The 27,626-nt window shown below is 32.8% G+C and overlaps 3 protein-coding genes and 1 long non-coding RNA gene across 4 annotated transcripts; 2 read left to right on the top strand and 2 right to left on the bottom strand.

Moving 5' to 3' along the window:
- Positions 1-320: 320 nt before the first annotated feature.
- Positions 321-6,702, top strand: LOC118028241 (lecithin-cholesterol acyltransferase-like 4). The gene is made up of 11 exons (XM_035031777.2): positions 321-753; positions 1,402-1,493; positions 2,191-2,309; positions 2,484-2,619; positions 2,761-2,812; positions 3,530-3,630; positions 3,802-3,984; positions 4,313-4,470; positions 5,402-5,456; positions 5,810-5,863; positions 6,050-6,702. The coding sequence occupies exons 1-11, from the start codon at positions 510-512 to the stop codon at positions 6,464-6,466; spliced, it is 1,611 nt and encodes a 536-aa protein (XP_034887668.1). The 5' UTR covers positions 321-509; the 3' UTR covers positions 6,467-6,702.
- A 2,312-nt stretch (positions 6,703-9,014) lies between these two features.
- LOC118028376 (squalene monooxygenase SE1) lies at positions 9,015-11,643 on the top strand. The gene is made up of 8 exons (XM_035031944.2): positions 9,015-9,343; positions 9,426-9,537; positions 9,643-9,817; positions 9,962-10,130; positions 10,292-10,510; positions 10,594-10,869; positions 10,959-11,237; positions 11,341-11,643. The coding sequence occupies exons 1-8, from the start codon at positions 9,107-9,109 to the stop codon at positions 11,443-11,445; spliced, it is 1,572 nt and encodes a 523-aa protein (XP_034887835.1). The 5' UTR covers positions 9,015-9,106; the 3' UTR covers positions 11,446-11,643.
- A 494-nt stretch (positions 11,644-12,137) lies between these two features.
- LOC118028336 (uncharacterized) lies at positions 12,138-12,942 on the bottom strand. Its single transcript, XM_035031893.2, has 3 exons — positions 12,778-12,942; positions 12,437-12,662; positions 12,138-12,346 (listed from the first exon to the last, which is right to left on the bottom strand). The coding sequence occupies exons 1-3, from the start codon at positions 12,812-12,814 to the stop codon at positions 12,301-12,303; spliced, it is 309 nt and encodes a 102-aa protein (XP_034887784.1). The 5' UTR covers positions 12,815-12,942; the 3' UTR covers positions 12,138-12,300.
- Positions 12,943-15,348: 2,406 nt separating this feature from the next.
- On the bottom strand, positions 15,349-16,151 carry LOC140954608 (uncharacterized). The gene is made up of 3 exons (XR_012168030.1): positions 16,004-16,151; positions 15,798-15,909; positions 15,349-15,610 (listed from the first exon to the last, which is right to left on the bottom strand). It is a non-coding gene; the product is annotated as an uncharacterized lncRNA (long non-coding RNA).
- Between the last annotated feature and the right edge of the window lie 11,475 nt (positions 16,152-27,626).

Here is a 27,626-nt window from a genome sequence, read left to right as displayed (position 1 = left end):
TAATAATCAATTATCAATATTGCTTAGTCAACTTCATTGCATGTGTATTATACAATAAAATACTTTGTGTTATATAATAAAATCTTGTATTAATTATAATAACTTAATTTCCAGGACTTGTTTAACACGCTAGATATAATATTTTATTTAATATATATGTGTGTGTGTGTATATTAAATTGTTAGGGACATGAAAACTACCAAATTCCATATTATTTGCAGAAAGAAACATTAATTAATTATATTAATAAGTCATTCGGCAATGGTAGTCGCCTTGATAAAAATTAAAATTGCAAAAATATTATAAAATTAGAAAATATTTAGTAGTTCGAGGACTGGCCTGTAATCATAATTATCCACTTCCGTCTCTTACCCGCTGAAATCTCTCTCTCGCCTTCAGATCTCCGCTCTAAAAAGCCGCCAATCCACAAAATTTCAATTCTCCCTCAAAAAATTCCCAATTATTCTCAACAAGAGCAGAAATTAGGGTGTCTGATCAATCAATCAATCATGGCTATGTTACTAGAAGACATTGTTCGATCGGTGGAATTATGGCTACGCTTGATAAAAAAACCGCAACCTTACGTTGATCCGAATCTCGACCCGGTCCTTTTAGTCCCGGGTATCGCCGGTTCGATTCTAAAAGCAGTAGATAAGGAGAATGGTGATAAAGAAGAACGGGTTTGGATTCGGATTCTTGCTGCCGATTACACGTGCCGAACTAAGCTCTGGTCTCGGTTTGATCCTCAAACTGGTAAAAAAAATTAAAAATTTTGATTTTCTGAGGGTTTTTATTTTGGTGATTTTGTGGTTAATCAATTGGGTTTTTTTTTTTTAATTAGCTGTTTTACGGTGGATTTGTTTTTTGTAAAATGGAAGGAAAAGTTGGGATTTTTGAGTGATTTTATGGGATTGTAGTTAAGGATGTGTTTGGTTGCTGAGAAACTGATGGAAAGTTAAGGAATTTAAGCATAAGCTTGGTTGATTAGAATCTGGGAAAACTTTAATTTACGGGAGGAAAAGGAAAAAACGGGGTAAGGTTTGAGGATTTATAGAGGTTTTTAAGTTTATGATCTTTGTGGAAATCATTAAATTAATATATATTTTGTGTTTGCAAAAGACAAATTCTGTTTTATTTGAGGTCAAATGATTTAATGCGCGTTTGGTTTGTCAATATTTCATTCTCATGCTTGGTGCTTAGATTTTGGGCAAAGTTTAGTGTAGTTAGAAAATGGGGGTAAAGTTTGAGAATTTCTAAAATTTGTTAATTTTATGATACTTTTGAGAATCAGGAAGCATTAAAAAAAAAATTAAATAGAAATTGTATGATGAGAAATTGTGATGCTGAATAATAGTTTGCCTTTTACTTATGCTGTTAAATTAATGTGTTTATGGGAAACAGGAAGGTCTGTGACTTTAGATCCAAAGAGAAATATTGTGGTTCCAGAAGATAGATATGGATTGCATGCTATTGATGTGTTGGATCCTGACATGGTATGTTCTTCATCTTCGTATCTTTTATGCTTATCTTACATGGTATTTAGATTCAAAACCTTGCTATGGAGTAAAATTTTCCACTTTTAGGTTGGGGGGGCTATTATTCCGTTATATTTGCTTTATAATAGGAAGTTCTACTTTATTCAATAACAATTGCAACAGAGAAAGTCAACTCTAATTTGAATAATTGAAACATAAGCTCACAATTAAAGGACTTGTCAATGCTCTTGAGATAGGAGATATTTTGGAGAACAACTTTACAGAAAGAGAGTCCATTTTACTGGAAAATTCAAATGCATTATATTGGATGTTTTCTGATTTAATTTACAAGCTTTGTTCAACTAGAACTTCATTATAGTTTTGTTCATTTTAAACAATTCTTAAGTATATGCTACAACGTTCAAGTTACTTGATATCTCAAAATTCACCTTTAATCCATTATTTTGTTCATCTCTAATGTCTCTCATGTATAAGAAGCTTTTTCTATTTTCCATTATATTGTAAAACATCAAATTCATGGCTGATGCGGGTTGGTATGCAACTTGGTCTCAAATTTCTTCAGATATTAGTTTTATTGTGGAAAAGAGTGATGATCAGATGTTATCAAAATTGAATATATTGCTATAAAGGTTGGCTTTTAGTTCTCAATTAAATTTGCATGGAAGTTTCATACACATTATTTTGTTTCATGCAGATAATAGGACGTGACTGTGTTTATTATTTCCATGATATGATTGTTGAAATGATCAAGTGGGGTTTTCAAGAGGGAAAAACTCTTTTCGGGTTTGGGTATGATTTTCGGCAAAGCAACAGGTATGTATTAAACCAACCAGCTATCTCCAATACTGCTATAATTACCAAGTTCTTAGCCCCAAATTGTTTTTTTTTTTTTTTTTTCTAAATGGAGTTGGCTTTACAATGTATGAAGCATTTCTTTTCCTTTTACTCTTCATGATTTAGGGCACTCGTGCTTTGCTTAATTTCTAGGTTGCCAGAGACATTAGAGCGCCTTGCTAAAAAGTTAGAGTCAGTGTATCAAGCATCAGGAGGGAAAAAGATAAACATCATAAGTCATTCAATGGGGGGTCTGCTAGTTAAATGCTTCATGTCCCTGCACAGTGATGTAAATTTCCCACATCGTCTCTTGGATCAATGTTCTGTTCTTATTTTCCTTGTATTTATTTGGATGATTAAGTTGCTGTCTGATGCTTCTTTAGTATTTCTTTGATGAAAAAACTCAAATTTTATACCTATTTTTTGGCAGATATTTGAGAAATATGTGAAGAATTGGATTGCCATTGCTGCCCCATTCCGGGGTAAGTGATTCTATTATATGTGTGTAATTGAAACCAGTTGGCCTTTGTACCTCCCATGGTCTGCATCTTCTAGTGCTATGTAAAAGTCTACACACATAAGAAACTGTATTTAGCTTAGATGCTGATGAATTGTGAGAAGCGCATGACTTTACCTTATTTAGATTTCGTTGTTGTGTATGGACAAAGACAATATTAGAAAAAATGCAGCTTATTTTTTGACAATTTATGATTGCAGTTGAATATGAACTAATTATCAAGTTTTTCAGTGATATAATTACATTTACGAAAATAGAACTTCTAATTTTATTAGCATACTAAAAATTCCATAACTTCCATTAATAATTATTCTTACAATTGGAATAACTGATATACCCTGAAACAGGAGTCATTTCTTTTTTCCATATGAAAAAGGAAAATATAGAAAATATTTTGGCTTATATCTGGCAGTTTAGGATTGCGTTTATATACAGACCAGTTGCCAAGTGTATATTTACATGTTACAAAGCAGAACTTCTAATTCTGTTAGGGTAATATAACTTTTCCAACTTACACATTTAATCAAACTTTGGAATTCAAATTTTATTATAGTTGTTTGTTCAGTCAGCTTTGTGCTTTTAGTTTCTGTTTCTGCTATTTCAGCTATTCCAATGAAGGTTATCCTGGTATGATTTTGGAACAGTGCTCAAATGAAAGCTATACGTGTTATTTGTCCAACAGGTGCACCTGGGTACATTACATCTACCTTTCTAAATGGAATGTCCTTTGTTGAAGGGTGGGAGCAGAACTTTTTTATATCAAAATGGAGCATGCACCAGCTGGTAGGAGCCCATATACTTTGGCATTTAATACATACCTATTAGCTTCCCTTTTTTATTGATCCATTTTGTGTTTCTTGAATTATGAGAATTATGAATGGTTTTCAAACTCAATTCTTTTAGAATGGCTTTTCTGAGTATCATATACTGATTCTATGTGCAACGATTTTTCAGCTTATTGAATGTCCATCAATATATGAATTGATGGCTTGTCCGCATTTTCATTGGCAACATCTTCCTGTTTTGGAAATCTGGAGAGAGAAGCAAGATAGCGAAGGAAATTCTCAGATAATCCTAGAGTCATATTCCCCTAAAGAGAGCATCCAAATTTTCAAAGATGCTCTTTCAAGTAACACGGTGAGCGTAGAACATGTATTATGTAAATGCAGATTGGTGAAGTTTATCATCTTTTGATTAGAGTGCATTCCAATGTTTTTCGTCATGATTAGTTGTTTCATTTCTCTCTCATATATTTTACTTTTCAGATTAAATAATTGATAAGGCTAAATAAATGATGTTGCAAATCTGATTTATCCTCTTCTTTTTTGTAACTTTTCACGCTTTAAATTAAAAAGAAAACGATGTGCATAGTGTGCCCTTTTACTATCATGTTTTGATTATTTTAGTGATCTTTCTCCATGTATCATTTTGTTTGGATGGTAATCTCTGTATTTTCTCATTCCAGGTCATTTATGATGGAGAGGATATTCCATTACCTTTTAACTTAGATATCTTGAAATGGGCTGATGAAACACAGAAGGTTTTGTCTCATGCTAAAGTTCCTACTGGAGTTAAATTCTACAATATTTATGGGATCAGTCTGGAAACGCCTCACACTGTTTGGTAATGCTTCTAATGAGGTCTTTAGATAAAGCTTTGCACTTTATAACTGAATGCAAGCTAGTCGCATAAGATTGCAAACAACAAAAGCAACAACAAAAGTTGAACTAAACATCAAAGGAATATTTATGGTTTCATCTATATGTGGCAGGCTGGCTACTGGCATCAAGTTCTTTTTCTGTCAATATGAAGTCTTATTTTAAGGTTTCCATATCTTAAAGGTTTTGATATTTTTTTATTACATGTCAAACTCAAGGGATATTTTGAGAAAAGGAATAGCTTTTTTCACAGTGAATGCTGAAGGCTACTGGTTTGATTTGATATGTGATGTTGAAAGTCAGTTCGAATATCCTATAATTGGCAGTAGTGCTGAATTGAGTTGACTAACAGCCCATGGGGTCTATCCTTTGATGTAATTGTCTTTTTTAGTGTTTTAGGTTTTGTAGTCTTAAGTATGAATTTTTTGTTTACTTGGAGTCCAGGTTCTTTTGTTGGAATAGCGAGAGTTTGTGTATCTTGCTACACCATTTTTTACCATTATTTTGGTCTAACACGAAAGCGTCGTTTTTTTTCCTGCTTTCAGACGTGAATTCTAGTAAAACTCCACGAGATTCTAAATCTTTTCGGACTCAATTAATCCCTTAATCTTGGCCAAGGATTAACGAGATCCTTTGTCACACCTGTCCCTCTTGAAAAGGAGCTTTCTTTCACAATGCACCCCACCCACTTCCAAAACTTTTGAACTGTCAAAAAGCCAAAATACATGCAAATAAGAAAAACCCTAAATTTCATTCTGCAACCCTAAATTCTAAACCCCCTGTCTCACTAGCATTCTCTCTATACATCTTAGCTCTGCGTTATCTGATGCTGTCTTAACATTTTCTTGCAATTTTATTGTTGTATATTGCTTCTTACACAAATTACTGTTCTGCAGCTATGGAAGTGCAGAGGTACCTGTCACTGATCTACCAGAATTGCGATTTTGTGAGGTCATTATCTCATACTCTCTTATTCTGATGATGTCATTTCCCATATGGGTAACTTGTGCAGTAGACATGGAATTCTTGTGTTTGTCTTCTCTTGTATTTTAATTCTTTTTTATTAAAGAGCTGTGCTACACAATTCTTGTATGCATACTCGCATAATGCCCTAAGGTTAGAGAACTGTCTGATCATTGGGACTTTGTGGATCAGCTGATCAGATATTTCTCTGACTTGCTCCTATCTCTGGTTGATATCAGAGCAAACAGATAGTTCTTTTAGTAAATTGTGCATTTGTATGAACACTTTTTTGTGATTGTTGAATTGGTCAGAAAAGCTGATTTTTGTTCATGTGTTTTCAGCCTAAATACATTTGTGTTGACGGTGATGGTACAGTTCCTGCTGAATCAGCCAAGGTTTGTGACTTGCTTTTCACTAACTCTCTGATTTACTAATTCACAAAAGGAACCACGCTACGAATAAGCTTTTCTTCACTGGCCACTGCTTTAACTCATGTAAGCTATTGAAGGACAGGATGCTTGCATTTTGAAATGTGCTTCTTTCTAAACTTTTGTATTTTTCCTCATTTTTATTTCTTCCAGGCTGATGGTCTCAATGCAGAAGCAAGGGTTGGAGTGCCTGGTGAGCACCGAGGAATTCTCAGCGACCATCATTTATTCAGGATTGTAAAGCATTGGCTGAAGGCAGATTCTGATCCTTTCTACAATCCAATTAATGATTACGTCATTCTACCCACTGCATTCGAAATGGAAAAGCACAAAGAGAGTGGATTACAATTTACATCACTTAAAGAGGAGTGGGAAATCATTTCAGAAGAACAAGATGAGCATGATAATATGGTTAATAGAAAACCTTTCGTGAGTTCAATTTGCATTTCTCAGGCAGGAGATGATCAATCTTCACCCGCAGAGGCTTGTGCTACTGTAACTGTGCATCCTCAGAGTGAGGGGAAGCAGCACGTCGAGCTAAATGCCGTGAGTGTATCCGTCGATGCCTGAAGTTGAATCGAACGCACTTCAGAAAGAGAAGAGTGCTACAATATTTAAACCATGTATGTATATAATGCTTCTCCAGATAGTAACCATGGTTACTCAATGTGAACATGCATCTGTTTGTACATAAAACCCCCTAATAAAATCATATTCTTCCTGGGATTTGGTAAAAAGCATCCATGTATGTACTACGTTATTAAGAAGTCTTCAATTTCATTGATGTTCTTAAGAAGTTGATGCAAGATCGCTTTTGTCCGAGTGTGTGTGTAGTTCAACAGTACCTTGATCAGAACCATAATTTACTTGCGTCTGTGCTCGTCTTACAACAAACGTCATCCATTAATGAATGCTCTATTTTATCTTAAAGGTCAGCGTTGAGATTACCGTATTTTTCCTTGAAGTCACCAGGTAGGTTTTCTACACGTTATAGATATCAAGTCCTTCCGTAAGTCATTAGGGAGACTATCTACAGACTTCAACATTATAGACTATAACACCGCCACAACAACCACCATTTTACTGCAGTCATCGACACAACCACCATATAACCATTAAAACCATTTTCCTCTATTCTTACTACCTTGATCCTAAAACTTTAATCTGTTTTTTTTATCTTTTAAAAAAATTATCTTCCAGAACACATTTAAACAATTAAAATAACTTTTTTTTTAATAAAAAATGTTTTTCAATAATATTTTCTTAAAAAATAAAAGCACCTAAGTAATTATATAACACATGATTTTTAAACCTGATTCGATAATTAATCCGGTATAATAATTGGATCAATGGGTTAGATAAGTTGACTGAGATAAGTTGAAAAAAAAAAAAAAAAAAGATGGTAGTTGAAAGGTTACTCCTCCTGTGACAATCAAGTTGATTAAATCAATAAAATATTGCATGCTATTAATTGACCATAACAACCATCTCCTCTTTTCCGATACCAGACATAAAACCTCCCCTCCTCCAACGAGACAAAACTAAACATCATAAAAAAGCAACTCGGTGGCTGCTGAAAAGGCCACTGTTACTCCACTCGTCTTACATTCAACGTCTCATTATTTTTATTTTCCCTTCAATAAGTCCTTTCTTTCATTCATTTATCTCAAAAATAAAACTACAACCCTTTGTTTAGAAGTCAGCTTCTTCTCCTTCTCTAATAAGATTGAAAATTGTTTGAGTATAAGAAGAAGATAGTGGCAAAAATGAGTAAGATAACAAAAATAAAAATGAAAGGGTATTTTCTTTCTTTAACAAGATTTTAAATAGATATCCTCGTCATATTTTTTTTTTTTTTGGAGCTTTTGAGAGAGAGAGCTTAAGCAACTATCAAGCATCGAGATCCATATAGGAGACAAAGAGAGACGATGACATTTAATTAAATTGGATTTATCTAGGTTGGTTAACCGGGTTTTGCCTGGCTTAGTTTTTCAGTTGGTTTTTTCTTCAACCAGACTCGGTTTTAAATTTAGATTGTTTGGATTTCGGTTAACCTGCCGGGTCAAACCAGGTTTTTAAATCTATGATATGACAGGTATATTCATTAGAGATTTTTTGAGATTAAGGTAAAGCAAAGCCATTTTAATGATCATTTGGCAGAAGTTCAAGGGAATGATTATGGAAATACAGAATTAAGATTCCTATCAGCATCATGGCCCAACTTAAGTCAAAGATTTACTATTTTGGGTTTTTGGGCAATCGTTGTACACATGACTGCAAGTTTGAGGTCATACAAAACATGTATTAACACAGAAAATCATTAATTAAAGAAGGTGGTCCTAACCTCTTCTTCTCTTTGTCCATAGTTTAGTCAAACTTGTCAAGTGATTCTATACTCTATATACATTAATTGCATGATGGCCACAAAGTTGGTCATTAAACTGTTTTTATATTTTGCTGAAATTATTGAACTGCTAAATCACCCATTGTTTGGCTCCCATGGTTTTTCTTTGAGGCCAAGCAAAGCATTTCATAACCATAATTATAAAATCTATACTAATTTGATGGTTTGATCCAAAACTTGAACAAATTTAAATTTTAAAAAAAATATGAAAAGAAATTAACTCAATTAAAAGCTTAATAAAACTCAATTTAAAAACTAATTGATTATTTTTTAAGTGAATCTAAATTAACTCTCTTGACCTGGAACATAAACCTTACACGGGTCAATTTCATATCAAATTTAATAAATATTAAAAATCGTAGTTCTTACAAGTTCTAGGTCAAGCAAAACTTCTACGAAGATATAAAACCTTGGTTTTTAAAAATAAGGCTCCCCAGAACGCCTGTTCTACCTGTCAACAGTGTGGTCAAAGTTAATGAAGGATTCTATACTTTGTATACATTGCAGGAGAGATTACAGGAGTTGGTCAATAAAATAAATTGTAACAATAATGTAATAAGGATACTGCTAACCACCCCTTGTTTTGGTTCCCATGGTTTTATTTGAATGAGGTCATTTTGAGGTATATTTCAATGTAATTAATACCTAAAAATTTTACAGAAAATTCCAAAAAAATTAGCTGTTTCTTATGCTCTATAAAGGGCACAAGATCAGTCCTCCCATACTCATTGACTAAAAAGGAAAGGCAAAGTCTAGTAAGTAGTAACTGCAGCTTTCAGCCCTTGTTTTCTGATCAGTCTCTGGTAATGGAATATCAGTATCTATTGGGAGGAGTCATTGCTTCTGTTTTTGGTTGGGGGTTACTTTTAGCTTTTCACGCAAAAGGAAGGAGAAAGGTTAGGGTTTCAATGGATATTCCGAGGGACAGTACTTTGAAGAGCTCTGAAAATGGAATGAGCTGGGCATGCAATCCTGAAAGCACAGATATAATCATTGTTGGTGCTGGTGTTGCCGGTTCAGCTCTTGCTTACACTCTTGGAAAGGTGACTTTCCATGACAATTGCTTCAGTTGAAATGACTAGAGGAGTGATTTGCAATCTCATTTTATTTTTCTACATATTGTAGGATGGTCGCAGAGTACACGTAATTGAAAGAGACTTGACAGAGCCTGACAGAATTGTTGGAGAACTCCTACAACCTGGAGGTTACCTGAAATTAATTGAATTGGGCCTTGAAGGTGAGCCAGAGCCTCAATATATCCTTAGAACCAGCTAAAATTTTCTTTGTCAAAACTACTCATGATTTTAGCAGTAAGTGTTAAGAAAATGTTGTGTACCTGCAGACTGTGTGAGTGACATTGATGCTCAAAGAGTGCTTGGATATGCGATCTTCAAAGATGGGAAAAGTACCAAACTATCATATCCCTTGGAGAACTTTCCTTCAGATGTTGCTGGAAGAAGCTTTCATCATGGCCGTTTTATTCAGAAAATGCGAGAGAAAGCTGCAACTCTTTCCAAGTAATCTTTTCTTCAGAATCATTTTACTTCTTATGTTCTATTTCAAAGTAGTATTCCAATCATGATCTTTCTGGGGGTATTTGCATAAACAATAATATTTCCTTAAGCAATTTAAGTTCAATTTTCTTGCAACTTTTTGTCCAGTGTCAAACTGGAACAAGGAACTGTAACATCTCTGCTGAAAGAAAACGGAACTATCAAAGGAGTTCAGTACAGAACCAAGGTAGGTCAAGAGTTGACAGCATATGCTCCATTAACAATAGTCTGCGATGGCTGTTTTTCAAATCTGCGGCAGTCCCTTTGCAATCCCAAGGTGATGATCATTCTTTACCGAATTGCGAAATGAATGACTTTTTGCATTTAAGATATAACATTTTTCACCGAATAGGTTCTTAGTACTTAAGTTAATTTGGCACTTGGATTCTTTAATCTTCATTGCCTGCTAAAATTAAGAGGGCCCTGCTAATTCTGCAGGTTGAAATCCCATCCTGTTTTGTTGGTTTGGTGCTGGAGAACTGCAACCTTCCATATGAAAACCATGGACATGTTGTTCTAGCCGACCCATCTCCAATCTTGTTTTATCCTATTAGTGATACAGAGATTCGCTGTTTGGTAGATGTTCCTGGACAGAAAGTACCTTCTGTTTCTAATGGCGAAATGTCTCACTATCTGAAAAACACAATAGCTCCTCAGGTTTACAAATCTTGCTCTAAATAAACAAGTTCTCTCTCATTCCAGCGATTTCTTAAAAGGACTACGCAACTTGCACCTATCAGATTCCTCCTGAGCTGCATGATGCTTTCATTTCTGCAATTGACAAAGGAGGCATAAGAACAATGACAAACCGAAGCATGCCAGCTTCTCCTTACCCTACTCCAGGTGCACTTTTAATGGGAGATGCATTCAACATGAGGCATCCCTTAACTGGAGGAGGAATGACTGTGGCTCTATCAGACATTGTGCTAGTACGTGACCTTCTTCGACCTCTGAACAATCTCAATGATGCGTCTTCCCTTTGCAAATATCTCGAGTCCTTCTACACACTGCGTAAGGTAAGACAAGCCAAACAAAATCCTAATAAACCTTGTCAACGGAAAACAAGAGACCGGTTTTAACCAATGATTCGTGGTTTTGTTTGCAGCCTGTGGCATCTACCATTAACACATTGGCAGGTGCCCTATACAAGGTGTTTAGCGCATCACCTGATCCAGCTAGAAACGAAATGCGGCAAGCATGTTTCGAATACCTGAGCCTCGGAGGAGTATTTTCGAATGGGCCAATAGCTCTACTCTCTGGTCTAGACCCTCGGCCGTTGAGCTTGGTTCTCCATTTCTTTGCGGTGGCTATCTATGGAGTCAGCCGCTTAATGCTTCCCTTACCATCTCCTAAACGGCTGTGGACCAGTGCCAGATTGATTTCGGTAGGTTTCTTGTGATAGGACCTTTCTTTTCTTACAACCTCTTCCAAATATTTCTGTTCGCCAAAATGATTTTCTAACATGGTTTACATCTGTATATCTTCAGGGGGCATCAGGAATCATCTTTCCTATAATAAAGGGGGAAGGGGTTAGACAAATGTTCTTCCCTGTAATGGTACCAGCATACCACAGATCTCCTCCAATGGCTTGACAAATAGGAAGCAGCATTCTTTTTTTTGTTCATCAACAAAAAGGAAACAACATGATTCCATTAAGAACTGAAACTAGCGTCCATTCTTGTAGAAACTATAACACTCTAGTTCTTTGAATTGCTCTCAACTTGGGAACAAGTTTCCTTCGTGAATTTGTACACTTGCCTTCATTTATTAAAATTGCCATACCTTTGAAATCTACATTATTATACATTTAGAAAGTTCTCGTGTCCCTTTATATGTGCCAATTCAAGTCGTTAAATTAGGTATTTGTACACCGTGATTCTCAAAAACTTAGAATAATATAAAAATATAATTTATATTCTTCGTCAAAAATATGAACTTTTTAAATCTAAAGATTATTTTAATTTTAAAGATATTAAAATATAATTTATATTATTTTTTAATACATATCTTTCAAAAAAATATCTTTTAAACTTAAAACTTATATCCGATTAATTAATTTAATTAGAAGTAAGTGAAATCCATTTAAACTTGAAGTTTTTACAAGTTTATCATTAATAAGATTCAAACTCTTGACCAGTTTATCGTTTAGAATTTGATAAAAATTTATTTTAATTTAAAACTTAAATTATTTGATAAAATTTTAAAATATAATTTATATAATTATATAAATTAGTACTTATTGAGCAGGTTTGTATTTGGACTGAATGCACTTGGGAGAAAAATATTAAAAAGCATATAAATTTTTTATATAAATATTATTGTGTGGATAAATAATACATATCACATGAAAAAAAAAAAAAAAAAATGATAGTTTCCCACAAGAAAGAAACACAAGGGGAGATAAATAAAAGCTACAAATTTAATTTACAAAGAATCACTTGTAGTCCCTAAAAGCACATGTCCAAGAGGCAGCAGCAACATAAGGCAGCACAACTGTGTCACATAGGAAAATAAATAAATAAATAAAAACTGTGAATAATTACTTAGATACAAATTAATTAAGAGAAAAAAAAAATTAATTACCATCCACTGCAAAATCCATCACCCCTGTGCTTAGTTTCTGGAGGAGGAGGTGGCTGTTGGGGGTATTGAGGACCATTTTTCATAGGGTAACCCATCGGAGGTGGCGCAACGTAATGGCCTTGAGGGTACCCTTGGACCGGCGGTGGATAAGATTGTGGTGGAGGAGGATACACCTGGTGGTTTGGTGGATTATATGAACCTGGTGGTGGTGGTGGAGCATACATACCTGAAAATCATCAATACATTAACTATAAATTGATCAACTTTCTTGATAAATCACATAATGATCATAAATGAAAGGCTAATTTCAAAAAAATCTGAACATAAATTGAATTAATTACCTGCAGGAGCTTGATGCTGATTGTTGTAGTAACTCATTACTGAAATCAAAATCTGATTTCCTCTGGAAATACTTATTTGGTATACGATCAAGATTTATGTCTCAAGGACTTGGCTAGCTAGCTGCTTAAATTTTATAATGTAGACATGAAGCAGGAGGTAGGGTTGGTTAAAACAAGAACATATTTCACAATATTTTTGTCAATGGCGGCTTCTTACATGCATGGGAAGATTCCAATTAGACATTAAGTGGTATTTCTTTGAATAATTTGATCGATTTGTTCAAAAGCAAAGGCTGTGACCAATTCAAAGTTCGACCCTCGATGTCAAAGTATTTGCATTTTCTCCTAGGAATTAAGATGACCGCGTTAAGGATTTCTCTCTTCTAGAAGCATCAAATTGTTTTTTTTTTAAATATTTTAAATAAATATTTTTTTATTTTAATATTAACACATCAAAATAATTAAAAATATAAAAAAAAAATTAATTTTAAATAAAAAATAAATAAATTTTTAATGACACGCAGTTCCAAATAGAGCTTAGTCAAGCCTATCTTTTATATAATGGGATCGGAGGTTATTGAAATTAATTAAAAATTAATCATTATAATCAAAGCTCTCTCCTCTAACCCATATTTATTAAGCCATTTCATCAAATTAATTAATGTATGTACTCCTATTATATGGATCTCTAGGCCCATGTCCCATTGATTAAATCCTAGTTATGCCGTGTTTATGTGCCAAAGCATTTTAAATAGTTTCTATGATATTTTTTGAGCTTTTACTTATTTTTCAAATTAAATGGAGATATTAATAAAAATTATTAAAATTATACCAAGGATGTGTAAGCCAAATAAACGTTTAACAACCCAAGAAATTGCATTTTTTATGACAAATTTATGTGAGGCCAAACAAAATCTTAAGACTTTTAAAGACTTAGCCAGCCACGCAGGCTGGGCTCTCTAGCAGAAACCCAAAACCAGCACAGGCCTGGTCCAAAAGAGCCGAATGGGCTTTATAAACAAATAGCCCATATTTCCCTAAGCATAACATGAAGCCTACGTTGTTTTTAAAAATGAAAAGTCTTTGAAAAGGCTGACCCATAAACAAATCTAAATACTCTTTTGTCTTTTTGAAAGATCAAAATGAAGAATCAAAACACTCTGCCTCTATCATACAAACCAGACCTGTGCCCAAGGAAACTTCATAGTAACCAAACAAAGCATTAGCCCTACGTCATCATGAAGTAATTATTTGTATTATGAAAGCACAAAACAAAACGCACGCAACTCATGACCATGCCAAGTCTAAGCGTGCGTTTGTTTCGAGGTGGTTTTTATTATTATAATTTTTAAAAAATATAATTAATTATGGTTAGTTAAATTTAGATATATATTTTATAAAAAATTATGGTTAAAGTTAATGTATAGTAAAAAAAACATATTACTAAAACTTATTGTATTTAAAAGTGTGGTTCAGTTACGTTTTAAAATAGTTTTTTATTTGAAAATGTATTAAAATAATATATTTTTTAAAAAATTATTTTTGATATCAGTGCATCAAAATAATCTAAAAAATATCAAAAAAAATATTAATTTAAAGCAAAAAAAATAAAAAAAAATTAAATATTTTCAAAAGCATTTTAAAACATAAAAATAAATAGATTTCTACAAAATTCTATTAAAAAAACATGTAAAAATTACTTCATAAAAATTATATTTTAAATTTAATTTTTTAATGGATTTCTCTCGCACCATAAAAATACAATTTTATTTATTACCACACACTTTATTTCATTTGATTCATTTCAAACGTAAAGAACTAGCAGAAAACAAAAGCAGCCTCACATGTCACTGCTTACTCAGACTAGACCTTCGTTATAATAAAAATATCGTTTGTAGTCTTTCTAGCCAAGAAAAAAAAGTCCGACCAAAATAAAAGGAGGTGTACGGGTAGATAATTACTGCCCCCACCATCCATTCCATGATTTCGTTTGTTCTAACAATCATAAAAACATGAAACGAAAAGCATTTAAAAATATAGAGAAGAAGCAGAAATTAGGTAATATTTATTTTTACGTTTTAAAATATTTAAAAAAATTTTTAATTTTTTTTAGTCAAAAATAATTTTTAAAAAATAAAAAAAATATTTTAATATATTTCTAAATAAAAAATACTTTAAAAAATTACTATAACCACACTTTTAAAATCCTAGATTGTGATTGTTATTTCCTTGCTACTACATCTTTCTATGGGAAAATGAGCTGTCACTGAGGCACATGAAGATTATTGATGCTTTCTAGAATTGATGTCAAGGTCTGGGTACAGTATCATGGCTTCTCGGGTTTGTTGTTGTAGGTCTCAGAGCATATTATTTAGGTTTTTTTTGTTGATTTTTTTTGCGAAATAAATTTTAAAAAATAGGCTGAAACACTCTTGATAATCATTTATATTGTCTTGGAATTAATGTTAACATCTTTATACCATTTTTAATTATACATATTGATTTAACGCAACTGACCAAAAAATAATAATAACATAAAATTCACAGGTACTAAAATAAAATACAGATTAATTGGAAAGAAAAACACCATTATTGTTGCATAGTTAATTGAAAAAATTGAAATTCACATTACATGAAAGAGATAATATGTTACATAAATGGATACCAAACAAATTAGGTCAATTTCATACAAGGATTCCCAGAGATGTGAATTGAGTAATGATGAATCACGCTCATCAAAATAAAATATTGGAGAGGCACTTGCAGCACCAACACAAAACAGCAACGCCATCTGCAGAGCGCTTGCAGCAACAAACACCCACAACAACGCCCACTGTGTAAAAAAAAAACAGCAAAAAAATCAGATATACATAATACATGTATGTATATGTATATGTATATGTATATGTATATGTATATGTATATGTATATGTATGTATGCACGCATGCTCATGTGTGTACGCACAATATTCATTTAGATCCACAATTAGGAGAGTAATTATGAAATGTTGAATTACTACCATTTATGCCTCTTTTTTTCAACTGCAGGTGGTGCAACTGCAGGATGCGCCTGCTGGCTCGGTGGTGGAGGAAGAGGAGGATGCGCCTGCTGGCTTGGTGGTGGATATGCTCCTGAAAGATCATTAGCAACCCATCTTTAATTGATGAACTTGATAAATTAATCATGTAAAAGACTAGTAACTTAATTATGGAAAAATAACCTTACCTTGAGATTGGTAGGTATTGTGGTGACTCATTATTTGAAATCTAGACCTCACAGTAAGTAATTAACTTATACCTAGCTAGCTTGGAAAATGTATGTTATGGATAGCGTTGAAGATACTCTACATATTTTTGCTCCCTACTCTTCAGTTTATATAGCAGCATCCTTCCCCTCCATGTTCAGCACCTCGACATCATGTATGTGTGAATGCCCTTCGATCATGACGTCAAGCTGTTCATCCTCCATGTGCGTCACCATCCATATTCCTGGCCAATCAAGCTGGTGATGTTAGTGCGTGTGACCCTATTAACAATTATTGTACTTAGGATATCTTTATTTTCGTGGCTGTGTTGTGTTTTTGTGCATGGAGCCACTACAAAAAGTAAGGAAAAGGAAGAAAAGTTAGCTTGTATGATTGAGTTTTTGTATATAATTGGATTGTATTTAATTTTAATTTCAATCTCAACTACAATCACTAAAACAAATACAGTCTTAGATTTCTAGATGTTTTACACAAAACCTAGTCATTAATTTTAGTTTTGTTAATGTTGATGAATCCAAAGAAAATTTTTAATTCATTTTGGCATATGTATAGTTAAAGATTTTTCAATTTTAATGGTTTTACTGGAAATTTTTGAAAAGAGGCAAGAAATCTTTTATTTTTCTACACAACCTGAAATACATAGCTAGTTCGGAATAATATTATCTTTCAAGGAGGTACTGCAGGTTTTAATTTCTACTTTAGCTTGATCCTTTAATGTCTCTTTTACTGGTTGGAGTCTTATAATTACTAGTTCAAATATTCGAGATACCATCTTCTAATCAATGCAAATGATATTAAATTTTGTGTTTTGGACACTTATAAAAAATAAAATTAACTAAACATATACACTTAGTTAATGGTGTCTTGGACATTTAAAAATAAAATAAAATTTAATGGTGTCTAGGACCAATTATATATAAAAAATTAACTTTTAGTGTGTTTTTTTTTTTTCATATTCAAACTCAACATGTTTAATATATATGAAGCATATACACTTATCAATTACCACCTAAGCTTATAGTTTTAAAATATAACCTGGCCCAATGAGTTGATTCAGGTCTGGAAGTAAGCCGAGTTTAAGAAAAAATAATGAAAAACAAAACCCGGGGTGACCCGGAGACTCGACAAGATCCAGTCAAAAACCTGGTTGCAACCCAATAACTTTTATTTATTTTTATTAAAATAATGTTGTTTTGTTTTTTTTTTTAAAAAATAGACCCGAGCGACACGATGACTAAATCAAAACCCGAAACTCAGGCCTTGAACCGGACCGGATTTAAAAACTATCCCTAGGCTACACCTTAACACCTCTCTAATCTGCTCTAATTTAATTGCAATAACACGTAGTAGCGCAACCCTTCAAAATAAATAAACAAATCTCAAAGAAATTAACCCACTACTAAGAAATAGCTCAACCTTTAAAATTAATTAATAAATAAATAAATCCCAAATATTGCATAGCATCACAATATCTGAGATTTCCATTAAGGAGGTTTTGATGTATATTCAACTTTTATTATTTATTTTAAATAATTTTTTTCCAGCAACTATAATTCAACTTGCATTAATATATATACATGCATTGATATATATACACGCACATCTTAATTGAATTTTATTCTTACACAATTAAGGATTTTGAACTGTTTGGGAGTGTAGTTGTGATTACTTTTCAAAGTGCTTTTCATTCCGAAATTGATCAAAATAATATTTTTTTTATTTTTTTAAAAAAAATTATTTTTGAAATTAGAATATCAAAATAATCCAAAAACATAAAAAAAAAATTTCAGCAAAATTTTTTATTTTAATTTTTTGAAAACACTGGTTGGCCTGTATTTCCAAATATTCTTTAAGGGCCGGACATGATCTTAAGACTTTTAAGGACTTAGCCCATCCACGCGGGCTGGGCTCTCTAGCCGAAACCAAAACCAGCACATGCCCGGTCCGAAAGAAACGAATGGGCTTAAAAAACAAATAGCCCAGCCTTCCCTAAGCATAACATGCAGCCCACGTTGTTTTTAAAAAAGAAAAGTCTTTGAAAAGGCTGACCCATAAACAAATCTAAATACTCTTTTGTCTTTTTGAAAGATCAAAATGAAGAATCAAAACACTCTGCCTCTATCTTACAAACCAGACCTGATAGTGCCCAAGGAAACTTCATAGTAGCCAAACAAAGCATGCTCCCTACGTCATCATCTAGACTAGGAAGTAATTATTTGTATTATGAAAGCACAAAACAAAACGCATGACTCATGACCATGCCAAGTCTAACAGCTCACACTCCTTACCCAGACTAGACCTTCGTTATGATAAAAAAGGCCGACCAAAATAAAAGATGTGTACGGGTAAATAATCCATTCCATGATTTCATTGTGTTATTATAACAATCATAAAACATCAAAACGAAAAGCATTTTAAACTATAGAGAAGGAGCAGAATCATACGTAGACTAGACTGTGATTGTGTTATTTCCTTGCTACTACATCTTTCTATGGGAAAAGGAGCTGTCACTTAGGCACATGAAGATTATTGATGCTTTCTAGAGTTGATGTCAAGATCTGGGTCCAGTATCATGGCTTCTCGGGGTTGTAGTTGCAGGTCTTAGAGTACCCCAATTTTAAGAATAACCCAAGGCGCAAATTAAAGATTGTTGTTGCCTTCTTCCTTTCTCTTGGATCTTATCTTCTGATGCTGTCGCATGCAGTCGTTAAAAGGAGCTGATGAATTGGTCGGTTGTGTGTTTTGTTATGAACGTAGGAGACAAAGACACGAGTGCTGGTGTTTTTGTGACTTCTCATCTGAGACAAGTATTGTTACAGCTGCTATGGAAGGAGGAGTTGAAGATGTTGGAGCTAGTGCTGGTCAGAGAAGATTAAATTTGTGCTGTGATTGTCGGTTAAAAACCTCTGATATGTCTACACCATGCTCCCATTCTTTAAGCAAGTAATTTCATACGAAAGGAAGAAAACTTGCTGCTACTTGTGGCGGTGAAGTAAGGTGGTTACTCGGTGCTGCTGTGGTTGGACTGCGTTCTACCACAGGAATGGACAAGGTGAAGCTGTTGTCTGCTGGACCGAGATGCTGCCAGAGCTGGAACAAGCTGCGCTTGACTGATCACGGTGTTGCACAAGAGAGGATATGAAGTGCTGGTGGAGGTCACGATGCATGCTGCTTCCATGGAGGAATGGAGGTTGGGAGAGAAGGGTTAATTATGTTGATTCACTTTTGCTCGTTACGGGTTTTGGTGTGTTTTTGGGAGGGTGGAGAAACTTTATTGAGTTTCTTTTCTTTTGATGAGTGTTTTAATGTGTGTGATTTTTTTTTTTCTATATAATTCTCTCTTACAACCCCGCTCCTTGTGAAATTCTCTCTTAAAATCTTTTTCTTGTGTGTTACTATTTATTTATTTATAGACATAATTTTTTTAATTTGAAGATAAAAGTATAAAACAATTAACCATTGAATATTAAAAATATTTTTTTACTATTTATTCAATAACTTGAGATAAATCAAAGAAAAACAGACAATTAGATTAAAAAATTTAATTATGAATCATTTGATTAAAAATTAATTGGGTTGCTTCGTGAGGAAGTTTTTAATTTTCAAATCAGTTTTCTCCATTCTACAGTTACAAGCAAATCACTAAAAATTTTTAATTCTTTGAAAAAATCATTGAAAATTGTGCAAATACATCAAGAACATATTTTTTAGGTTTTTTGTTAGTTTTTTTTTTCCTGAAATGTTTTTAAAAACTAAGGTCAAATACTCTTGATAATCATTTATATTGTCTTGGAATTAATGTTAACATCTTTATACCATTTTTAATTATACATATTGATTTAACGCAACTGACAAAAAAAATAATAATAACATAAAATTCACAGGTACTAATATAAAATACAGATTAATTGGAAAGAAAAACACCATTATTGTTGCATAGTTAATTGAAATAATTGAAATTCACATTACATGAAAAAGATAATACATTACATAAATGGATACCAAACAAATTAGGTCAATTTCCCACAAGGATTCCCAGAGATAATACATGTATGTATATGTATATGTATATGTATATGTATGTATGCACGCATGCTCATGTGTGTACGCACAATATTCATTTAGATCCACAATTAGGAGAGTAATTATGAAATGTTGAATTACTACCATTTATGCCTCTTTTTTTCAACTGCAGGTGGTGCAACTGCAGGATGCGCCTGCTGGCTCGGTGGTGGAGGAAGAGGAGGATGCGCCTGCTGGCTTGGTGGTGGATATGCTCCTGAAAGATCATTAGCAACCCATCTTTAATTGATGAACTTGATAAATTAATCATGTAAAAGACTAGTAACTTAATTATGGAAAAATAACCTTACCTTGAGATTGGTAGGTATTGTGGTGACTCATTATTTGAAATCTAGACCTCACAGTAAGTAATTAACTTATACCTAGCTAGCTTGGAAAATGTATGTTATGGATAGCGTTGGAGATACTCTACATATTTTTGCTCCCTACTCTTCAATTTATATAGCAGCATCCTTCCCCTCCATGTTCAGCACCTCGACATCATGTATGTGTGAATGCCCTTCGATCATGACGTCAAGCTGTTCATCCTCCATGTGCGTCACCATCCATATTCCTGGCCATTCAAGCTGGTGATGTTAGTGCGTGTGACCCTATTAACAATTATTGTACTTAGGATATCTTTATTTTCGTGGCTGTGTTGTGTTTTTGTGCATGGAGCCACTACAAAAAGTAAGGAAAAGTAAGAAAAGTTAGTTTGTATGATTGAGTTTTTGTATATAATTGGATTGTATTTAATTTTAATTTCAATCTCAACTACAATCACTAAAACAAATAGAGTCTTAGATTTCTAGATGTTTTACACGTACAAAACCTGAGTCATTAATTTTAGTTTTGTTAATGTTGATGAATCCAAAGATAATTTTTAATTCATTTTGGCATATGTATAGTTAAAGATTTTTCAATTTTAATGGTTTTACTGGAAATTTTTGAAAAGAGGCAAGAAATCTTTTATTTTTCTAGACAACCTGAAATACATAGCTAGTTCGGAATAATATTATCTTTCAAGGAGGTACTGCAGGTCTTAATTTCTACTTTAGCTTGATCCTTTAATGTCTCTTTTACTGGTTGGAGTCTTATAATTACCAGTTCAAATATTCAAGATACCATCTTCTAATCAATGCAAATTATATTAAATTTTGTGTTTTGGACACTTATAAAAAAATAAAATTAACTAAGCATATACACTTAGTTAATGGTGTCTTGGACATTTAAAATAAAAAATAAAATTTAATGGTGTCTAGGACAATTATATAAAAAAATTAACTTTTAGTGTGTTTTTTTTTTTTTTCATATTCAAACTCAACATGTTAATATATATGAAGCATATAAACTTATCAATTACCACCTAAGCTTATAGTTTTGAAATATAACCCGGCCTGATGAGTTGATTCAAGTCTGGAAGTAAACCGAGTTTAAGAAAAAATAATGAAAAACAAAAACCCGGTGTGACTCAGAGACTCAGCAAGATCCGGTCAAAAACCTGGTTGCAACCCCCTAACTTTTATTTATTTTTATTAAAATTGATGTTGTTTTTTTTTTATTAAAAAAAAATAGACCCAAGCGACACGATGACTAAATCAAAACCCGAAACTCAGGCCTTGAACCGGACCGAATTTAAAAACTATCCCTAAGCTAACACCTCTCTAATCTGCTCTAATTTAATTGCAATAACACGTAGTAGCGCAACCCTTCAAAATAAATAAACAAATCTCAAAGAAATTAACCCACTACTAAGAAATAGCTCAACCTTTAAAATTAAAAAAAAAATAAAATCCCAAAGATTGCATAGCATCACAATATCTGAGATTTCCATGCAGGAGGTTTTGATGTATATTCAACTTTTATTATTTATTTTAATAATTTTTTCCAGCAACTATAATTCAACTTGCATTAATATACATACACACACATCTTAATTGAATTTTATTCTTACACAATTAAGGATTTTGAACTCTTTGTCAAAAGCACGACGATGGAGGTGTCAGAGAGTCACCATCTAGTTGTTTGGTTTAGAGTTGCTAAAAAACTCGAGTGTACTAGTTTTATTAGAAATTAATTTCAAGGGTGAAGGACTGGTTGTGGCTAGAAAAGGTTTTAGCACTCCCAGTGCACTTTACCTAAACTAAACTACATTATGTGATTTGAATATGATTTAAAGACTTTGATGAGTTCCTCATAAATGGTCTCTCTATGGCCTGAGATGAGGATTTATTCGTGTAAATAAATCTTACATTTCAAATTTATTATGGGCCACGTATAATTAAAACAACATTGTATTAAATTTTTGTTGTTGTTGTTTACGTGGAGAAAACTAATTTATTTAATATTAGAAAAGTACCTTGCATATAAATTACAATTTCAAATATTAAATATAAAAAATAATTTTTTTTAATTAATAACTCAAAATTAATTGCAAGATGGTCGTCCAAAAAGTTATTAAAATTATACTATGGCTAATGCCTTGCAAAAAAAAAAAAAACTAAAAAATAGAAATACAAGGTTTGAAAATTTTCTTGGAATTATGTTTGCCAAATAAATTTTAATCTGTTTGTAAGTGTGGTTGTGGTTACTTTTCAAAGTGCTTTTCATTCCAAAATTGATCAAAATAATATTATTTTTTTTTTATTTTTTTTAAAATTATTTTTGAAATCAGAGTATCAAAATAATCCAAAACATTAAAAAAAAAAATTTCAGCAAAATTTTTTATTTTTAGTTTTTTGAAAACACCGGTTTGCCTGTATTTCCAAACACTCTTTAAGGGCCGGACATGATCTTAAGACTTTTAAGGACTTAGCCCATCCACGCGGGCTGGGCTCTCTAGCCGAAACCAAAGCCAGCACATGCCCGGTCCGAAAGAAACGAATGGGTTTAAAAAACAAATAGCCCAGCCTTCCCTAAGCATAACATGCAGCCCACGTTGTTTTTAAAAAAGAAAAGTCTTTGAAAAGGTTGACCCATAAACAAATCTATATACTCTTTTGTCTTTTTGAAAGATCAAAATGAAGAATCAAAACACTCTGCCTCTATCTTACAAACCAGACCTGATAGTGCCCAAGGAAACTTCATAGTAGCCAAACAAAGCATGCTCCCTACGTCATCATCTAGACTAGGAAGTCATTATTTGTATTATGAAAGCACAAAACAAAACGCATGACTCATGACCATGCCAAGTCTAACAGCTCACACTCCTTACCCAGACTAGACCTTCGTTATGATAAAAAAGGCCGACCAAAATAAAAGATGTGTACGGGTAAATAATCCATTCCATGATTTCATTGTGTTATTATAACAATCATAAAACATCAAAACGAAAAGCATTTTAAACTATAGAGAAGGAGCAGAATCATACGTAGACTAGACTGTGATTGTGTTATTTCCTTGCTACTACATCTTTCTATGGGAAAAGGAGCTGTCACTTAGGCACATGAAGATTATTGATGCTTTCTAGAGTTGATGTCAAGATCTGGGTCCAGTATCATGGCTTCTCGGGGTTGTAGTTGCAGGTCTTAGAGTACCCCAATTTTAAGAATAACCCAAGGCGCAAATTAAAGATTGTTGTTGCCTTCTTCCTTTCTCTTGGATCTTATCTTCTGATGCTGTCGCAGTCGTTAAAAGGAGCTGATGACTTGGTCGGTTGTGTGTTGTTATGAACGTAGGAGACAAAGACACGAGTGCTGGTGTTTTTGTGACTTCTCATCTGAGACAAGTATTGTTACAGCTGCTATGGAAGGAGGAGTTGAAGATGTTGGAGCTAGTGCTGGTCAGAGAAGATATATAAAATTTGTGCTGTGATTGTCAGTTAAAACCTCTGATATGTCTACACCATGCTCCCATTCTTTAAGCAAGTAATTTCATACGAAAGGAAGAAAACTTGCTGCTACTTGTGGCGGTGAAGTAAGGTGGTTACTCGGTGCTGCTGTGGTTGGACTGCGTTCTACCACAGGAATGGACAAGGTGAAGCTGTTGTCTGCTGGACCGAGATGCTGCCAGAGCTGGAACAAGCTGCGCTAGACTGATCACGGTGTTGCACAAGAGAGGATATGAAGTACTGATGGAGGTCACGATGCATGCTGCTTCCATGGAGGAATTGAGGTTGGGAGAGAAGGGTTAATTATGTTGATTCACTTTTTGCTCGTTACGGGTGGGTTTTGGTGTGTTTTTGGGAGGGTGGAGAAACTTTATTGTGTTTCTTTTCTTTTGATGAGTGTTTTAATGTGTGTGATTTTTTTTTTCTATTTAATTCTCTCTTACAACCCCGCTCCTTATGAAATTCTCTCCTAAAATCTTTTTCTTGTGTGCTACTATTTATTTATTTATAGACATAATTTTTTTAATTTGAAGATAAAAGTATAAAACAATTAACCATTGAATATTAAAAATATTTTTTTTACTATTTATTCAATAACTTGAGATAAATCAAAGAAAAACAGACAATTAGATTAAAAAATTTAATTATGAATCATTTGATTAAAAATTAATTGGGTTGCTTCGTGAGGAAGTTTTTAATTTTCAAATCAGTTTTCTCCATTCTACAGTTACAAGCAAATCACTAAAAAATTTTAATTCTTTGAAAAAAATCATTGAAAATTGTGCAAATACATCAAGAACATATTTTTTAGGTTTTTTGTTAGTATTTTTTTTTTCTGAAATGTTTTTAAAAACTAAGGTCAAATACTCTTGATAATCATTTATATTGTCTTGGAATTAATGTTAACATCTTTATACCATTTTTAATTATACATATTGATTTAACGCAACTGACAAAAAAAATAATAATAACATAAAATTCACAGGTACTAATATAAAATACAGATTAATTGGAAAGAAAAACACCATTATTGTTGCATAGTTAATTGAAATTCACATTACATGAAAAAGATAATACATTACATAAATGGATACCAAACAAATTAGGTCAATTTCCCACAAGGATTCCCAGAGATGTGATTTGAGTAATGATGAATCACGCTCATCAAAAAGAAATATTGGAGAGGCACTCGCAGCAACAATACACACAACAACGCCAACTGTGTAAAAAAAAAGAACAAATAAATCAGATATATATATATATGCGCGCATGCTCATGTGTGTATGAATAATATTCATTTAGATGCACAATTAGGAGAGTAATTATGAAATGTTGAATTACTACCATTTATTCTTCTTCTTCTTTTCAGGAGGTGGTGGCTGTTGAGCACCGTTATTCATAGGGTAACTAGCTGCAGGTGGTGCAACGTATGGACCTTGATGATACCCTTGAACTGGTGGTGGATAGGAATATTGTGGTGGAGGAGGAGGAGGAGGATGCGCCTGCTGGCTCGGTGGTGGATATGCTCCTGAAAGATCATTAGCAACTCATCCTTAATCGATGAACTTGATAAATTAATTATGTTAACTTAATTATGGAAAAATAACTTTACCTTGAGGTTGGTAGGTACTGTGGTGACTCATTATTTGAAATCTAGACCTCACAGTAAGTAAGTTATACTTAGCTAGCTAGGAAAATGTATGTTATGGATAGCGTTGAAGATACTCTACATATTTTTGCTCCCTACTCTTCAGTTTATATAGCAGCATCCTTCCCCTCCATGTTCAGCACCTCGGCATCATGCCATCATGTATGTGTGAATGCTCTTCATGACAAGCTGTTCATCCTCCATGTGCTTCACCATGTTCCTCGCCAATCAAGCTGGTGAAGTTAGTGCGCGTGTGTGAACACTGACACTATTAACAACTATTGTAAAACTTCTACATGTTTTACACAAAACCTAAGTCATTAATTTTAGTTTTGTTAATGATGATGAATCAAATAAATTTTTTTATTCATTTGAACATATGTATAATTGGAGATTATTTAATGTTAATGGTGTCTGAACGAAAATTTTCAAAAAAAAAAACTTAAAAGCGTTTATCTTCCGGCACAACTTGAAATATATGATTAGTTCGGAATAATATTATCTTTCAAAAAGGTACTGTAGATTTTAGTTTTTACTTTAGCTTGATTCGTAATCGTCTCTCTTATTAGCTGATTCTATAATCATTAATTTGTATATTCAAGATCTGGTATTCTAATCAATGCAGATGACATTGAACAAACCAACACATGATTTATTGATGTTTTAATTTGTTTTGTTTATTTTTCTTTTTTATATCTCAATGTAAGTTTTTTTGTTTTATTTTTGTTGTTATTGTCTAAATAGTCATGTTTTTTTTTTTTAATTTTTTTTATATAGAAACCAAAGATTATATATATATATATAAAATTTAACGAGGTCTTGGACAATTATATATAAAAAATATATTTTAGTGTGTGTGTGTTATATATATATATATATATATATATATATTTCAGATTCAAACACAACATGTTAATATATATGAAGCATATACAATTATCAATTACCACCCAAGCTAGCACCTTAACACCTCAAAGATTCGACCATATGTAGTCTATTTCTTTCTATGCATTTGGTTTTCAGCCTTTGCATTTTATGATTTTTATTTTTCTTTTCAACTTGACATTACAATTACGAGTTAATGATATCGGGAAAATCCAAGCTATTTAAAAATAAGAAATAAAGTCAATCTTAAGACCGAGTCCAAGAGTAATTGGATCTAGACACGTCTAAATCCAGGATTTTTTTAACAAGAGTTAAAAATGAGCTCGAGTTTTATTAATTTATATTTTATTTTGGAGACTAATAAATCGTGATACGTCAGGAGTGTACGTAAGCAATCATGACGCATGCACACAGCTTCTTTCAGTTCTCATCTAGGGATGGGTTTATACGAAGCATAAAATATAAATTATATAATGGCTATGAAAAAAACGTGAGGGTTTGCATATATTATTATATTGTTAATCATTTATTGTGAAAATTTGATCTCCCTTTTATTTTTTATTGAAACTAGTTGAGGGGTCAACTTTCGTATGACATGAGTTTTTTTTTTTTTTTTTTTTTTTTTAAGATCGTGGGTCAGCAGGATTTCGCATTGACTCATGTTATAAAACAATTTCTCAGACAAATCTAATAATTTTGAATAGAAAAAAAAATCTTTAAACTAAATAAAAATAACTAGAGGAATATATTTTTTTTAAAAATCCTGCATGGCGTATGATCCATCTTTTGATTAAAAAATAAATGCTTTTTATGGTGCCACACAGGCTAATTCATTGTCTCTTTAGCACCATCGTGGAAAAATACACTGCTACGTCGTATCTTGGGTAGCTACCAGGAAACAACCAAAATTTCTAGTCTTCTTCTTCTTCTTCTTCTTCCTCTTCTTCTCCATTTTTGTGTTGCCAGGAAACCTCATTTTAGTTGAATAAGCTTCGAGCTCGTAAGAATTCTTGGTATCTGTAGACTGATGAACTACGACCTCCTGAAATTCAACACATGGCTGATGGTTCTAAGCTATATATTAACCATGGTATGTGTCAAGATTACTTAAAAAATCGCAATAACATATCACTATTTCACCTCTCTAATATGCTCTAAT

This window comes from Populus alba, chromosome 15 (assembly GCF_005239225.2).
Source record: "Populus alba chromosome 15, ASM523922v2, whole genome shotgun sequence".
NCBI lineage: Eukaryota > Viridiplantae > Streptophyta > Magnoliopsida > Malpighiales > Salicaceae > Populus > Populus alba.
Note: the sequence above shows the minus strand (reverse complement) of the source record. Positions and strands in the feature narration are given on the sequence as shown.

What these genes read in the sequence shown, in the direction of transcription:
- LOC118028241 (XM_035031777.2), top strand. Translation starts at nt 510, where the DNA reads ATGGCTATGTTACTAGAAGACATTGTTCGATCGGTGGAATTATGGCTA. An exon ending in TCATGTCCCTGCACAGTGAT is followed by an intron (nt 2,620 to 2,760) that starts GTAAATTTCCCA and finishes ATTTTTTGGCAG; the next exon opens with ATATTTGAGAAATATGTGAA. An exon ending in ATGCTCTTTCAAGTAACACG is followed by an intron (nt 3,985 to 4,312) that starts GTGAGCGTAGAA and finishes TTCTCATTCCAG; the next exon opens with GTCATTTATGATGGAGAGGA.
- LOC118028376 (XM_035031944.2), top strand. Translation starts at nt 9,107, where the DNA reads ATGGAATATCAGTATCTATTGGGAGGAGTCATTGCTTCTGTTTTTGGT. An exon ending in CCTTCTACACACTGCGTAAG is followed by an intron (nt 10,870 to 10,958) that starts GTAAGACAAGCC and finishes TTTTGTTTGCAG; the next exon opens with CCTGTGGCATCTACCATTAA. An exon ending in CCAGTGCCAGATTGATTTCG is followed by an intron (nt 11,238 to 11,340) that starts GTAGGTTTCTTG and finishes GTATATCTTCAG; the next exon opens with GGGGCATCAGGAATCATCTT.
- LOC118028336 (XM_035031893.2), bottom strand. Translation starts at nt 12,814, where the DNA reads ATGAGTTACTACAACAATCAGCATCAAGCTCCTGCAG. An exon ending in TCAGCATCAAGCTCCTGCAG is followed by an intron (nt 12,663 to 12,777) that starts GTAATTAATTCA and finishes GATGATTTTCAG; the next exon opens with GTATGTATGCTCCACCACCA. An exon ending in GATGGATTTTGCAGTGGATG is followed by an intron (nt 12,347 to 12,436) that starts GTAATTAATTTT and finishes TATGTGACACAG; the next exon opens with TTGTGCTGCCTTATGTTGCT.